Source organism: Ochotona princeps, chromosome 4 (genome assembly GCF_030435755.1).
Source record: "Ochotona princeps isolate mOchPri1 chromosome 4, mOchPri1.hap1, whole genome shotgun sequence".
NCBI classification, from domain to species: domain Eukaryota; kingdom Metazoa; phylum Chordata; class Mammalia; order Lagomorpha; family Ochotonidae; genus Ochotona; species Ochotona princeps.
Genome location: NC_080835.1, coordinates 94,097,560 through 94,113,950, shown reverse-complemented (window position 1 = coordinate 94,113,950; position 16,391 = coordinate 94,097,560). Strand labels below are relative to the sequence as shown.

At 48.4% G+C, this 16,391-nt stretch overlaps 1 protein-coding gene across 1 annotated transcript in view; it reads right to left on the bottom strand.

Moving 5' to 3' along the window:
• The window catches only part of UBASH3B (ubiquitin associated and SH3 domain containing B), a 137,312-nt gene extending 125,099 nt beyond the window's left edge, over nucleotides 1–12,213 (bottom strand). Inside the window, exon 1 of the mRNA XM_004584984.2 lies at nucleotides 12,054–12,213. Coding sequence (XP_004585041.2) covers nucleotides 12,054–12,181 — 128 coding nt within the window. The 5' untranslated portion in view covers nucleotides 12,182–12,213. The remainder of the gene's footprint in view (nucleotides 1–12,053) is intronic.
• Nucleotides 12,214–16,391: the final 4,178 nt, after the last annotated feature.

Below are 16,391 nucleotides of genomic sequence, written 5' to 3'. Positions count from 1 at the left end.
GCACCTGGAAGCAGCCCACCAGAGGCTAATCCGCAAAGGGAAGGCGCCCTGCAATGTCAGTCTGCCTCTCCCCAGGGCCTTCCTTTTTGTTCCTAAAGCCCTTCTAGAACTAGCACTTCCTTCTTAGGTGGCTGATCAGAAAGTTCAGCTGCAATCATTCATGACCAGGGAGAGAAAACACAGTCCCAGGAGGCAGGGCACATGTGGCTGGGCCCTGGTTTCTAAAAGCTGCCTTTCCATGTGAGCTAAGACTTGAACCTGCCTCTAGCGACTGAACCACTGGTTACAAGTACTCAAAGCAAGCACCCCCTTTTCATATAACAGCCATTCAGACATGAAAGGAACAATACCCACCCTCCCCCTGTGTCTCAGGACAAGATGTTGAAGTCATCTGTATGACTCTGTTCTCCCAGAGGTTAGGAGCTCCTGGTACTCAGGGATCAGATCTTATCATTATTTGTAACTCCTCAACTCAGCACAACGGCCGGATGCCTGGCATAATGTCATTGTTTGGTCACTACTTTCTGGTTACCTCAACACCTCCCATTTTTCCAGACAACCTGTTGCAGCTGCATACTGCTTATTTCTCAGGAGAGCTCAGAAAAGCAGCAGCTCATTCTCCCAACCACAGAGGTTGGAAAGGAGACATTTAAAGAATGTCAAAACAGAAAACCCAAAGAAAACAACTTCCAAGGCCGAGATTTTTGTGCTTCGCATCCTTCAGAGCCAGCTGCCCAGCCAAAAGCAGGCTTCTTTGTTTACTCAAGGTCCCTGGAGAGTCATCCCATTTGGAAGCCTTCACCAATCACACAGGTCCTCTTGCTGAAGTGGATCTACCAATATCCAGCTTTTCCTCCTTTGTCAGCCTGAATCCCTGCTCCGTCAGTCTTACAGGGCTGGCAGCCACAGGCCACAATAAGATAGCTGCACTTGTCACCTCCCTGCAGAGGCTTGATGAATGAAGTGATGCAGGGAGATGCTGAGATGGCCTGACTGTCTTTCAGCCTCCATGGCTCATCTCTGATCTTCCTTGTGGCAGAACAGATTTCAGACATCCTCCTCTGTCCGGATGCATAGAAGTCTCTGCAGGCCTGAGAGGTTCATCTTGGCCAGGCAATTTCGACCTGCCAGCTGGCTCCCACAGTGGCCCCTGCCACCAGGCTGAAGCGTTTTAGGCCCTGGATGAGGGCAGCAGTAGTTCTGTGCCCTTTGGAAGCCAGGAAGAAGGAAGTTCCTGATCTGCATTAAAGAAGAGCCTTTTCATATCCCTAAGCCAGACCCATCAACCTCTGCTTTTCCCCAGCAGTCTTATCAGACCAACTGAATGCCATGCGAGTTATCCCCAAGTCTTAACAGACTTTGAGGAGGAAACCTGGGAGCATACTCTTGCCATAAACTAGGAATGGATTATGAACTGCTCAGAATTCCCTTCTGTGCCTGCTCCAAAGATAACAACCTAACCCATTATATCTGCTATTTTTCATGCATTTGTAAGGTGAGCTTTGCATCAACCATTTTTTTATTTCCTTACATCACTGCAGCCATTGCTTGAGGCAGAGATCAATGTTAGACCCATGCTTCCCAGTTCTCCCTTGGAGGTTCATTTGCACGTAGGAGGCAGAGACTTTCAACCAGCCCTGTGCCTGTCTTGTCACAGTTGGGTACTAAGATGGGTAAGTATAGGTACTGACACATGTACTGGCTCACACACAAACATTCACACAGAAGACTTCCAGAAAGGGAGATAACATCACTGAGACTCCAGACCACATCAGTAGACAGTGAACCACATTTGCAATTAGCTGGGGCCCAATAACGGACTGAACCAAGGGGAAAAGTAAGTTGACCTGTTAACCTCAGTTCTGATACTCTTGGTATGGGCTTAGGACCTCAAGTTTCCTTTTCCTGTTATTCATTAGATCTTATAAAACTCCAGTTAGCTGGTATTGTGGCTGCTTGGGAAGAATTCTCACTCTGGAGTCAACTGCCTTGGGCCTTGATCGTGGGTCTACCACCTTCTGTGTGACCTTAAGTAAACCAGAAGCTCTGTTTCAGTATTTTCATCTGCAAAATGGACATAATAATAATTCTTACCTTGTGAGGTTGTTATGAGGAATAAATAAAATGGTACATGTATAAAGTCTTTAAAATATTACCTGGTGTACAAGAAACATTTAGTGGAGGTGAGCTACAATTACGGATGCTGTGGTTAGGAATGGTAAGGAGGATGGGACAAGAGAAGAGGAGTTAGTAAACAGAAGCACAAATGAAGCAAGTATAGTCAATCGCCACTCCCTGAGCAATGTCACAGACAAAGGAGCATACACACACACACACACACACACACACACACACACACGTTGTTAACAGAATAACAGAATAACATCTTCCAAAGCTATGCTTGTGCCAATCTCCAGAACTTGTGACTGTGTCACCTTGTATGGCAAAGGGACTTTACAGACATGATGAAACCAAGACTCTTAAGCCATGGAGGTACAGTCACAAGGATCCTTGGACAGCATGAAGCAGGTGGGCCACAGACAGAAAGGAGATATGAGGAAGGAAGCAGAGGTAGGAGAACAATGCTTTGAAGATGGAGGAAGAGGCTGCTGGCTGAGGAGTGTAGGTAATTCCAGAAGCTGGAACAGTCAAGCAAACAGGCTATCTTTTAGAGCTTCCAGAAAGAACTCAACTCTTGACATCTTGATTTAGCCTGTAATATCCATTTTATATTTCTGAACTTCAAAATGTAAGGTTGAGCCCCGGATTTGTAGTAATGTGTTACAGCAGCCATAGGAAACTACTCCATTTGCCTTTGGCAACATTTGCTGTTCCTTCACAAACGCTCTTGTCTTTTATGAAAGCCACTTGCTGACTTATAATGACTCACATCTATCCTTACTTCCCAAACAAGACAAAGTAAAAATTCTAACTTCCAGAAGGAAGGCTTCACTTGGGAAGAATTTGCTTTGTAAGTAGTCCCTCACACTCTTCATTCTGATGGGATTGGCTTCTCAGAAACCATAAACTTGGGGAGGAACCAAGAGTGGAAGACCCCTCCCTACCAGATACCTTTCAAAACCAACAGTTCAGAGTCTCTGGAATAGCCTCAAAGAACCAGGACTCTACTACAGATAACAAAGAATAGTATCACTTTGTGTATGCCTGGCTTTCTGTGGTTTTATTTCTTTTATATCCGTTGCCTCTTTTTGATTCATCAAATCTATAACTTGCTCAAAACCACATGTTCAGAAAGTGATAGAGCCAGGGCCTGTACCTTCCTTTCTGTATTTAGACTCAGTTTTATTTCCCATAGCAGAACATAACTTACTCTTTCCTCCAACGGTGAGTGAATGGGTAACTGAGGACCCTTCCCATGGTTCCTCCGGCACTGAAGTGAGTGGCACTCCTTCCCAGAGTCAACCATTCCAACTGCTCTATCAACAGTTGAATTTTGTCAGCTATAGGCTGGGATGCAAATCAATGGGCAGAAGTAGAAAAGGAGCAAGATGAAAACTAAAGACAAAGAAAGAGGCTATTTTAAACAAGCAAAAAGCCTATTCCCCCAGAAAGCAGAGCCAAAACCTTGCTAGAAATTTATCTCCTGGAGCCTCGACCAAGGAAATTAAACTGACATAGGAAAATAGAATTTGTGGCCTACACTTGGGGTTAGTTGACCCAAGTATTGGTTCTGTCACAGCTTGGATATTAAGTCTTTTTTATTAGTATTTATTTTATTTATTTGAAAGGCAGAGTGACAGAGAATGAGGAGAGACAGGGGGAGAAAAAGATCTTCCATCTGCTGACCCATTCCCGAAATGACTGGCTGGAACCAGCATGAAGGCAGGAGCCTGAGACCCTATCCAGGTTCCCACATGGGTGGCAGGGACACAAGTACTTGGGCTATCTTCCTGTGTTCTCCCACACATATTAGCATGATGCAGAACAGCTGAGATGTGAACCAGCAGGTGTTGAATTTTCTGCTTGTGGCATCGAGTCAATACTCAAAATGCTTCCGATTTTGGATTGTGGATCCTCAGTCTGTACTATTAAGTCCTAACAGTCTGCCAGCTCTCCCCTCTCACTGAAGGGTAGTATTGTAATCTTGCTTGCATTTTAGGTTTAATTCGGTGCCCTGTCTGCTCATGCTACTCTCTTCATTCTCTCAAGAAGAGGTATTTTTTAATCTCATCTATGATGTTTAGCATAATTTATAAAAATTTCCTGTCTTCTACACAAGATTTTGAGTTTTCCAGGGGCAGAGATTGTACCTCATTATTTTTTTGTGCTCCCAACTCCTTATGCAACAGATTATAACATATATATATATATATATATGTTATACATAAGAACGACATATATAAAATATATATGAATTATATATATGAAATAGGTTATAAATACAAAAGTCTTTCAAATGTTCATGGAAATGCATATTACCTTTTAACACCATTTGTTTCTGATGATTTTTGAAGAGAAGTCCACAGGGAAGCATTCCATGTTTCCCCATTACACAAAGAACCTGGCCTGGATCAAATGATCAAAGACCTTGGGGCAGATTTCTTTTCTTTTCTTTTCTTTTCTTTCTTTTTTTTTCTTTTCTTCTTTATTTCCTTCCTTTCTTCTTTTTTTTCCCAATTTATTTATTTTCATTGGAAAAGCAGATTTACATAGACAAGGAGAGACAGATAGAGAAAGGTCTTCCATCCATTGGTTCACTCCCAAGTGGCTGCATGACCAATCCAAAGCCAGGAACTAGAAGTTTCTTTCAGGTATCCCACATGGGAACAAGGCCCTAAGGCTTTGGGCCATTCTCTGCTGCTTTCCCACGCTGGAAGCATGGAGCTAAATAGGACATGAAAAAGCCAGGACACAAACTGGTGACCATATGGGATGCTGGTGTCATTGGATAGAGAATTAGCCAATAAAGCCATTGTGCCAGCTCCTGGGCAGATCACATTGTATATTCATTGGTAATATGGGGACAGTCCAGTTTGCCTTACTTCCAGGTTATAGTCTCGGCTGCCCCTGCTCCCTGCTTGTGGCCTGAAAAGCAGGGAAGGATGGGCCCAAAGTCTTGGGACCCTGTACCCATATGGGAGACCCAGAGGAATATTTTGGCTTCTGGGTTCAGATTGGCTTAGCTTGAACCAGTGCGGCCATTTGGGGAACGAATCAAAGGAAGGAAGATCTTTCTGTCTCTCTTTTCTCTGTAAATCTGACTTTCCAATAAAAATAATTCGATCTTAAAAGAAAGAAAAGAGACTGCCCCTGGCTGTTGCTCAGACAGCCCGGTGTGGCTCTGCGTGTGTTCTCATAGACTGTATACTGAAATAGCTCTCCAGGCAGACTTCTTTCCTACTTCCTAAGTGCTTCCTATCCAAGATAAAAGAATAAACATTTAGAGAGTGAATGCTCCCAGTAAATAACAGGGAAGCATGTTTCTAAACACTCCTGCCACCTGATTCACGGAGAAGGCTCCCTCATCCAACAAAACTGGAGAGAGAATGGAAACGTTGGGCAGCCTCTGGCCATCTGTGCTGACAGTGTCCCTCTGGCAGTTTCCAGATTGCTGTGAACTGCTATGCTGGTGAATCTTGCAGCCTTGGTCCTGGTGGAGCTCATGGTCATAGTCATCTAATGTTTATGCTTCCACAGGGGCAGGGAACACAACAGGAAGTGTTACACCAACAGCTGGTGACGCCACCGAGGGGAAGATGTCCCTTTAATTAAAAAGGTGCCATGAGCAATTTATCCCAGTTGCTGAGCTCAAGGCGTGGCCCCCTGCTCCCTTACTGACCCAGCATCCTGGCTGTATTTTGCAAGAATGCACATGATAGAACAATTTGAAAATGACACTAATTCATGCTAGCTAAAGGTCTCCCCACCATTGTGACTGCTTTGTGTCTTTCCTTCCATTTATTTACTCTTTAGAGTATCAATAATCCTAAAGAGTTTTCTTTAATGAGGGAAGAATTTGACAAGAAAGCGCTGTGGAAAATAAAATACAAAAACAAAAAACCAAATGCTCTGAAACGCAAGAGCACACATGAGGAAACATCAGCTCCTTGTTCTGCTGAGAACCACTTGCCCCTGTCTGCCTGAAGGCGCCAGAACTGCAAGGGATCTTAGATGTGGTTCATTTCAACCTCCCCTGACCCCCACCCCTGCTTTACAGTTGCCACCATCAAGGGTTGGGGAGGAAAAGGATATGTCTAAGTCCGAACAGCAAATAGGCGAGAAAAGAGAAAGAACATGATGCCAAGGACCAAGAAGCCAGCCTGCCAGTGAGGTTACCTGTGGGGTGTTTCATGGTCAGGGCCTCTGGAAACACTGGAAAGCTCTACGCATTCAGGCCTGGCGAAGGGGCCACTGCACAGCATCTCCAGCCAGTTCAAGTGAGTACCAGATTTCAGAGCACCAGGTGGTGCCATGTGACCTTGGGCCTTCCCACCTAAGAACTTCCCTGCACAGAACTCAGCAGCAGGCAGGGCACACAATAAGAGTTCAGTTTCTGAAAGTTCGTCTAGGACACTTGACCATAGACGGCATCCTCCTAAAAGGTAGGTAGCAAAGAGCAGGCTGTCATGTCACCAGGAAAATGCGGATGCTACTGCGATGGAGCAGGAGGATCACATAACATGTTCTCAGCCCTGGCAGAGTGTGATACAGAGGATGGAAGCAGTTGATGATGGGATCTTGTCTGTTTCTTGATGTTCAGCTGGAGGGATGGGACTGCTACCCACACGGATGCCTGCTGGGATGGGGAGGGGCACACAGCACTCCCATCCTGTCGCCAGCTGGAGAGAAGCTGGCAGGAGACACAGGATGCCCTAGGTATGTGGCCACTCCAAAGCAACGCTCTTAGCTCTGATAATCACTGTGCACTTACGGAAAAGCCACTGGAGTTGGAGGTGGCTGAGGGCAAGGGTGGAGCAGCAACAAAATCCACAGAACGGAGCCACAGGCATCTCTTCACTCTCCGAACTGGCATCTTCTGAGCTTCAGTCTCCTCCTGAGATTATCAGTGTCTGAACTCTGAGAGTGATCATGTCAGGGAATCTGCTTTGTCATTGCTAAAGTGGTCCAGAGTCCCAAGGTGTAAAACAAAGGGCATGATGCAATCTTCATAGAATTTGTGTGCAAATTTACACCACAAACACATGCAGATACCTCAAGGTCCACTCAATAATAAAGAGTCACACTACTGAGGTGTGCAAATGAGTCTCAAAAATACGCTGAAGGAGAGGAGCCAAGTGTAAGAGTATGTGCAGTGTGTGGTTCCACTTACATGAAGTCTAGAAAGTACAAGTAAAGGCTGAGGGTACAGAGGGGACTGGCTGCATGGGGACACAAGTAGACTCCCATGGGCAACAGATACACTGTGTCTTGTGCTGGTGATGATATGGGTGCATTTACTTGGCCAAATGAATCGTCTTTTGGTTTATTATACCTAATTCACGCCCCACAAAATTGAATAGAATGTATGTCAAGGTCTTTAATCCAGGGTCTCCGAGTAACCTAGAATAGACACTGGATTTGCCCAAGGCTGTTCTAACAACATAGCCCCACAAGTGACCCAAGATCTTCTGTTCCTTAAGTCTCCCCATCTTCAAAACGTGATGTATTACCACGTGTGATTTATACTGTGAGACTGCTGTGTTCATCAGTAGAGATCTCTAATGTGTGTGAAAGCAACGTGTTAACTGCATGATAACACACAGAGATAAAGGGAACTTTGGGAGGTCATGCTGGGCAGAAAGAGCCTCCCAGCTCCAGGCAGGGTTCGAGTTATCTTCTCCTATTCAAGACCCCTTGGGAAAGCAGTCACAGCTCCCAGACTAGACTTGTTGCATTTTCAGGCTGCCAGATTGACGAGACACTTTCAGAAGATCCAATGTCAACCAACAGGTAAGTTGGAGAAGCCAGAGAAACTAGATACTTTAACTCATGGGCCTGGCATGATGATTTCCAACAACTTGTGCAGTCAGCTCGGGGCTGCTCTTATCTTTGGGCAGTGAGGCGTAGTTAATACAACTTACTGGCTGCCCAAAGCCAAGTGGAATATGCTTAGTCCAGTTTTTCCTGTCAGCCACTGTCTTGCTGTTTAACTGGACACTGTTCCAATAGTCTCAGGAGAAAAGAAAATGGATAATGCAGTTATTATGTAAATCCTCACCAGACACCACAACCACTACGCAAATCTCTGTTTTCTTTCAATCCAACCTGATAAAACCATGATAATAGCTTGTGTCAGATTGTATTTTTCACTCACTAAGTCCTTCACAATCCATTATCTTGTTCTGTCTTTGTAGAACCTCGTGAGCTAACGGCACATGGATGACCCCGCATGAAAAGTGATGGGGATTTTGAGGAGAGAGGGCTAAATGGAAGAACTAATAGCACCATGCTTTGGTCAGAAGTTGGACTAAAACTTTTACATCACTAACAGGTCCTTCCCCAATATTATCTATTCATCACCAGGAAGCATTCGAAAGCCACTGGCTGTGGAGAAAGAAGTTTCTTAGCCAAAGGTGATTAAGAGTAATGAAATATCTTTAAACGTCAGGTTTTAGCAACAAGGCTGCTTCAAATTCAACTTTCCCAGTGACTGCTCCAACTCACAGTCAGCCCTAAGCTACAACTGATGTGAGAGCCTCCTCACTCCTCCAGAAACTACACAGGGAAGGAGAGGGAGGTTAGGGCTCTGACATGAAATCCAGCTGTGCAAAGCAGCAACTCTGAACAGAGTTCCTGCGATGCCTTCTAGTGGACAATAAACCAGCCCCTCTCCTGGCTCCTAGGAGGCCCTGCTCCTCAGGCTTTTGGCCAAAAAACACACACGTGCACACGCGCACACACACACATAACCTTTTCTTTCCAACCATCCTCACTTGCTAGGGGGGGCTTTAGGTTTTAGAATCTTTGGAACATGGAAATGCTAAATGGCACTTAAAGAAATAAAAAGGGTAGGTCATTTGGGAAACTTTTAAGTGTCCTTCCTATTGAGTCCTTAACACCTCCTTATGTTGTTTTTGTATACCATCACAGACACTTATCAGAAAATTACCACCTCTCAATTCTCCATGAGACTGACAGTTTCCTCTACAGCCATGTCAAGTTCATACAGTAAAATGAAAAGAACACCTAGCCCAGCTCCCAGGGAGTAATGAGCTACAGACACCACAGCCTGAGGTTACCTTGCCCTACCTCAGTCTTACACTCCTGTCCTTTTAGCTCTGTCAAGCACACATCCATCATGTTCCCGGCAGAGGGTACCAGCAGGGCCCTCGAGGGCTGAGTGACTCCCAAGATCATACACAGCACAGCATTGGCTGAAATGTGACTTGCTCTTGTTGTCTCTGGTCCCTTCTACTGGCCCACCCTGAGCTTGATCAAGTGCTTCTGCGGGCTTCCACACAATACCAGATCCAGTTGCAACACAGAGAAAACCAGAGCTGCTGGCCCTGGCTAGTGCCATGTTCTCAACAGAGCCTTGTTGGAGCCACGAATCTCAGGCTGTCTTGAGGTACCACATCCTAGTCTTCCTGAAGTTAGTAGCCCATCAGTGTTCTCGCCTGCTTTGGGGTTTCATTGTGCTTTTGGACCCTCTAGGCATAAGGATTGTGAAAGGAGTTCCACATAAACTAAGCCTGATGCCCTTGCTCTCTTTATTTCATCTCTTTAAGTGAAGCCTAATGCCTGGCCTCTGAAAAGCCCTCTTCTTATTAACCTGAGTTATTAACGGGAAGGTCAAGCACATCAAGCTTTCCGAGTGAAGGTACAGGAGAGGCCAGACAGCTAGGGAGTTGACTAGATCATGTGACCTCCAAGAGCTTGACTCTTTTGAGACAGAGCAGCAAATCCTACCACCCGCTTACCAGGCCTGCTCATAATCATCACGCCAGTAGCTCTGTGACAGACTAAATGAAGATATCACAAGGCATCAATGCCCCAATCCCTTGCATCTGTGAGTGTCACCTCAATTGGTTAAAAAAATGGGATGTTGCAGACATGATTAAGATGGGGATCTTGCAATTAAGAGATCACCTTGGTTTACCTAAGCGAGTAGCATCACATGAACATTGCATGTGAGATGCAGAAAGACTTGACAGACAGGACGGAGACAGTAACATGGCCAGGGAGGCAGGGATTGGAAGGAGGTGACCAGAAGCCAGGCAAAAGGTGCAGAAAGGACCTTCTCCTAGAGTCTGCCAAGGGAGCACAGCCCTTTGGGGAACATCATTTCAGGCCAAGGATTCTGCTGCCGGACTCCTCACCTCTCGAACTCAGGGCTAAGACATCTGCTGTTCCAAGCCACCTCCCAGTTTGTGCTAATGTGGGAACCAGCACTTGATGACCTACTACGTACTGGGAACAGCTCTATGCACGTGACCTACATTAAAAACTTCACATCCTGGCCTGAGAGGGGTGGCCTGAACTGTACAGACACAAAGCCACCGCTTGAATCCCAATGTTGCGGCTCACTGTTGTGACTTGAGCAGGTTAGGAAACTTAAGCCTCAGTTTCCTAACGTATAATATGGGCATAAAGCTTCTGTCTGTCTCACTGGATTGTTAGGCGGATAAAATTGGCAGTCAAGCATTGAGAACAGTATATAGTCAATACTGGACAAATGTCAGCTGTTACGGGGCCTCTGGGGTTGAGTAAGCCAAAATTAGACCATTTTAGTTATCTGTCAAGCCTCTTGGATTCAGAGTACTGAGAGGGAAGGTCCCTTTAAAAGCCCATCTGAAGGTCAGAGGAGCTCAGATAACTATTTCTTTCCTCAATTAAGCAGTTTCAGCCCTTAATGCTGACCTAATTTCTGGAAAGGTACAGATGTCTGGGGCCATGCTAATTTCATCTTTTTGGGATTTGATTCTAGTTCTGAAAGAAATGGACGCACATTGTCATCTTCACAAAGACTTCGAAGCGCAGCTTCCACACCTGACAAACCCTGCACAGCCCAAGGCTTCTTCCCGCATCAGGACCTGGAGCTCCCCATGGCGCCCCTCCTACCCCAGCATGCCATGTGCACTGATAAACTCAGGCATCCGCTTTAAGAGGTTAGAATAAATGAGGTTCACCCGTCAGCAGGGGAAGGGAGACCCAGAGTTATCATCTGAAGAAGGTGAGAAGGAAAAGAAACTTTCCTTTGTTGATTCTTCCTGATAAAGTTTGCCCAACTCTCTTGTTCAGCTGACGTAATTCAGAGACATAAAGATGCAGTACGCTAGAGGGGAGGGTCTCCGGCCTGGGACCCACCTAGGACAGCTGCAGAGGGATGAGCCAAAGAGCCTGACAGCTGGGTCTCGCGTTCCTTAGCGCCCCAGCTTTGATTCGCCGGCCTAGCAAGTCCCCTGCCTTGCTGCTGCCACCCTGAGATGGCAGGCCTTTTTGGCTGCAAGCTGCTGTAGGCAGCCACCTGCGCGATGCTCTCCTTGCCTTACTTCCCACTGAGAGGAATAAACCGGGAGGAAGACCGCTCTCCCCACTGGCTGGTAGGCACCCACAGATTTCAGCACTGAAGGAATCACATCCTCCCCATCACTGAGCACGGAACAACACCCACACTCCCGCTCCGCCTCTTTCAGGAGCATCACTGAGGAGCAAAGCAAAGTCCGCAGCTGGAAGCAGCGGCAGTGGAGGTGCCGGCCTCCCTGCCCCATAGCGCCTTGCTCCTTTCCCAGCCAACAGCGGGTCCCAAGTCAGCCTAAGTCGCCCGGGGGGACCCGCCTTCAGAGGGTCGGTGCCGGGGACCTCAAGGGGCGCGAGAGGGAGCTTCTTAGCGCCACCCGTGGGGAATTTGGCGCCTGGGGGACTCGAACCCGGTGCCCTCGGCCTCCCAGTCATGGGGGCCCAGCTCAAGTCCTCAACCCAGCAAGCTCGCTCCGCGCGTCCTCTGCAGCACAGCAGCAGCAGGGTCCTGGGTGGCCCGAGCGCCCGTCCTACCCGCCTCAGCAGATCTCGGGCAGCCTGCAGCAGGCACCCTTTGGGCAGGCGAGCTGGAGCGAAGCCGCGGGCGGGAGGGGCGCGGAGCGGTCACTTACGCGCGCGCTCTGGGGAACCCCATGGAGAGCAGCACTTCCAGCGCCGATCCGTGCTTGATGGTGCCGGGGCGCTGCTGGCGGTTCCTCCGGGGGGTGACTTTGCTGTACAGCTCCTCTCTCGCAGCCATGCCGAGCGGGCTGGGGTGGCGGTGCCCAGTTACAGCTCAGCGGCCGGCCATCGCGGGAAGGCGGAGGACTCAGGCTGTGGCTGTGGCCCGGGAGGGAACTCCGATGCACAGAGCCCGGCGGCGGTGGTGGCTGCCGCGGGGGCGGCAGGGGCGGCGCTCTGAGCTCTCCCGGGGTCGAGACTGACGCTTCCTGGTGAGGCCACCGGAGCCGGGCGCCGGCCAGCAGCGTCTGCGGGACGGCCGTCAACGTCCCGGGTCTCTGGGCACCCCCAGCGCGACGCCTGCAGCGGTCCTCTCTCCTCCGCCCCCTTCTTTCTCCGCTCCTTGCAGTCCGGGAATTTGCAATGAGTAATTTTTGAATGGATCAAAAAGGAAAAGAAGCCTTGTGGGCTGGCCCTGGCTTGCTGTGCCGGGCCCCGCCCCTCTCTTAAAGCGGCAGCGCGGCCCGAGGCTGCTCCCTCCGGCCGATGCGGCGCCACGCAGCTGCTGGGAGGGGGACCCAGACCTGTGCAGGTCCCCGGAGAGCTTGGGATCCTGAGAGAGCCGCCTCTAGGCTTCCAAGGCCTTTGTAGGGTCTCAAGACCTTACACATCAACCCGTTTCAAGTGTATATGATTCTAGAGGGGGATAAACTCTGGGAAGTGGGAGGACTGATGGATGGCATCAATGGGTCAGGAGCCCCCCACCCCCGAAAGATTGTGCAAAATCTCCTGATTTGTTGGGGCCATTGGAGGCCGAGTTGTACTGGAGACGCCCTCCAGCCAACACGATTGTGGTCAGTGACTTCATAGTGACATCAGGCAAACTGTAGGACCCGGGAAGAAAGACTAAAGGAAGAAGGAGGAGGAGGGAGAGGAAGGATGCCTTCTAATCCTCGCAGGGGTTCCACATGAAATGCACTCATCTTCACTAGGGAGTAGGAACACTGTCCAGGAAAGGAGTCAGACCAGACACAACCACCTGCGCAGAAGCGGTAGGTAAACCGCATGTCAGGGCGGGCGGTTGGAAGAAGGTGGCTGCTCTTAAACCCGCGCTGCCTGGCGGGGCTGGAGTTTCAGGCCCCGCTATTTTGAAACAGACATTGTCCCCACTCAAAAACAAGGGTTCCACCTAATGCAGTGAACGAGACCCAGAGTAAACCTAACAGTTTCTCTTTGTATAGTAATAGTAATGTGGATTGACAGTCATTATGCTAAGTGGATTGACTGCATGCAAGAAGTTATTAAATGTTTATAGTGACCCCTCCCCGGTAGGTCATGCACTTTTATTATCCCTGTTTTATATAGATGGGGAATTCTGCTTCAAGAGGATGAGGAAGATGTCAGAGATTGTCGCGGCCAGCTGAGCCGGTAACATGGACACAGCGAAGGTCCGAGGGTCAGGCGAAGGTCTGGGGGTCAGGCAAAGGTCAGGGGTCAGGCCAAGGTCAGGGGGTCAGGAGAAGGTCGGGGGTCAAGCACCGACACACGGAGACCAGTTAGAGAAAAGTCTTTTCTCTAACCTCTTTATTACCCCTATATATACTCTTTCCCGCCCCCCCCCCCCCAGCCCATTAGGGCGCCACTAAGGCGCCAATGAGTCTCATTAGACCAGGTGCTATAGCCTCAGGCCCAATTCCTGAGTGCTCCGCTTAACGAGTGTTAATCAACTCATAAGCCCACTACAAGAGATGGAGCATGTGCGGCTGGAGCTTCTGACCACTGCAGTGCCTTGTACAGTTCATCTCTTCCCTCATCGGCTCAGGTTATGAACCCCTGAACCTGTACATACTGGGTTCTCCAGAAATGTCAGCCCCTACCCATCCCCTGATGGCAGGAAGGGGAGAGACGGTGGCCAGGAGTCGTGGAGTCATTTTTGGAGGCCACTGTCCAAGGCATCTAGAGGCATTAGCAGGGAGGGTCACTCTGTTTAATTTCCTGAGCTTCCGGAATTGTTCTTTGCAGAAGGGGAGATAATTCTGCTAGCACTTCCCCATAGTTCTCAGGACTCGGCCTCTTGCTCTGTGAAGGATGAAGGAATGTACAGGCTTCCCAACTGGGAGTGTCTCCCAGCACCAGGACATGTCCTGCAGAGGTTGCTGAAGGTCCTCCCAGAGCACAGGGGAGGACCAGGACCAGACTGAGGAAACCGTAGCCTGTAGCCTTGCTCTGGGGGATGCGCTCAGAGAAGCAGGCTGGAATGCACCCAGGATTCCAACTGTTTTTCCAAATGTGAGGCTGAGAGCTTGACTGGCCCTGGGTCCCAGCCAACAGAAAATGTCTGCAGAAGTACCACGTAAGTAATGATTCAAACTCCTTGGGCACTTACTTTAGGCTGGTGCTGGTCTTAGCTTGTTATGTGTGTAAGTCACTTAATTCTGTGAAAAGGCCAAGAAGCAGGTGGTGCCATGTTATCAAAGGAAGGCACTAAAGTAGACAGAGGCCAAGTAGCTCATATAAGTGCTCATTGATAGTAAGTGTGTGAGCCAGGAACTGAACTTGTAACATTTGGCTCAGTAGCCAATGAGCACCGTTTTCCTGGTGAAAAAGAGGCCGTCAACTTTTTTTTTTTAAAGAGTTTATTATTATTGGAAAGCCGGATATACAGAGAGGAGGACAGAGAGGAAGATCTTCCGTCAGATGATTCACTCCCCAAGTGAGCCGCAACGGGCCGGTACGCGCCAATCCGATGCCGGGACCAGGAACCTCTTCCGGGTCTCCCACGCGGGTGCAGGGTCCCAAAGCTTTGGGCCGTCCTCGACTGCTTTCCCAGGCCACAAGCAGGGAGCTGGATGGGAAGTGGAGCTGCTGGGATTAGAACCGGAGCCCATATGGAATCCCGGCGCATTCAAGGCAAGGACTTTAGCTGCTAGGCCACGCCCGAGGCCATCAACTCTTAAGGCAGCTCATTGCGATCACCTGTTTGACTCCGCTTCGGCCCCATGACATAGAATTGCTGCAACTGTGTTTCTCCAGAAGATTGAATTATTTTTTTTTCCTCTTTGCCTCTGGGCAAACTATGAAGTACAGGCAATGATGAATATGAAAATAGCTGTTGGTAGCCTGGAGGAAGCGGTATGGAAAACCAGGCATCTTCAATGCGAACTGTTTTGCCTGGGGATGCTTTTACAGAAATGCCAGCCTGGCTTTCTTGCCCTTGTCTAGTTTGATGCCAGTTCTTGTTGTGTTTGGGCCAACTGCCATTTGCCCTGCCCTGGGTTGAAAAGCTGGCAACTAGATGCATTGTGCTTTAATTGCATAGGCTTTGGAAGACTAGGAGATGTGTTATAAGCAAGTCTATTGTTATATGGCAAAAAAAAGAAGAGGAATGACTCAGTAAAACGGCTCCTGGCTTTTTCCTGACTCAGTCTCAACCACGTGGGGAGAGAATGCTTGAGAGCTCTCTTTATCTGCCCCTCTGCTCTGCTTTGCAAATAAAACAACAAACCTAGTTTCATGGGGGAAAAAAATGAAAACCACATAACTAGGTGACCTTTAATACAGTTTAGTTTTGATGGGGCATCATTTGATATGTGGGAAGCAGAGGGAGATGGAATGGGCTCATGTGGCGGAAGAAGAGATTGCAGCAAGCGAGCTGGGGGGGAAAGAACACGGAGACTCTGAAAGGCTGCGTCACTTCTGCTCTGTCCCTGGGGACCAGCTCTGGGGGCCTGATGGCTGGGGGTGACGTTGGAGAGGCTGTGTCAGTTCTGCTCTGTTCGTGGAGACCAGCTTTGGGGTCCTGATGGCTGGGGGTGACGTTGGGGCCTTTCCTTTGCCCCTAGGACTCAGGCCAGTGTCGGGCATGTAGACAACCTGCAGTGTTTCATCTATGAGGCTGAGTTACAGCAAGGCTTAGACGTGTTTGAGGTCTAAACTTACACAATAGGAAGCTTATGTTTTTCTCACATATTGAAAAAAAAAAAAGTAGGTTCATTCCTTTACTTGCACAAGGAAGAATCAGGGGAAGTTCAACGATTTTCGTTACATTTTTGTTCATCTCTTAGTCTGCTTTGGAGTCCTCCTGGCAGGCCCACATTGTCCATGTTTTCTGCTAGCAAGGGCCTCCTCTGCATGCCATGGCCTCAGAGTCTCTGTCCTGGCCTTGTCACCGGACAACAACTAGGCCGTGAAATAAGCAGTGCACACCAAAAAAAAAAAAAAAAAAATTCTTTCCTCTTTTCAGAGAACACCAAAGATATATCCAGACAGCACAAGGGTAAGTTTTACTG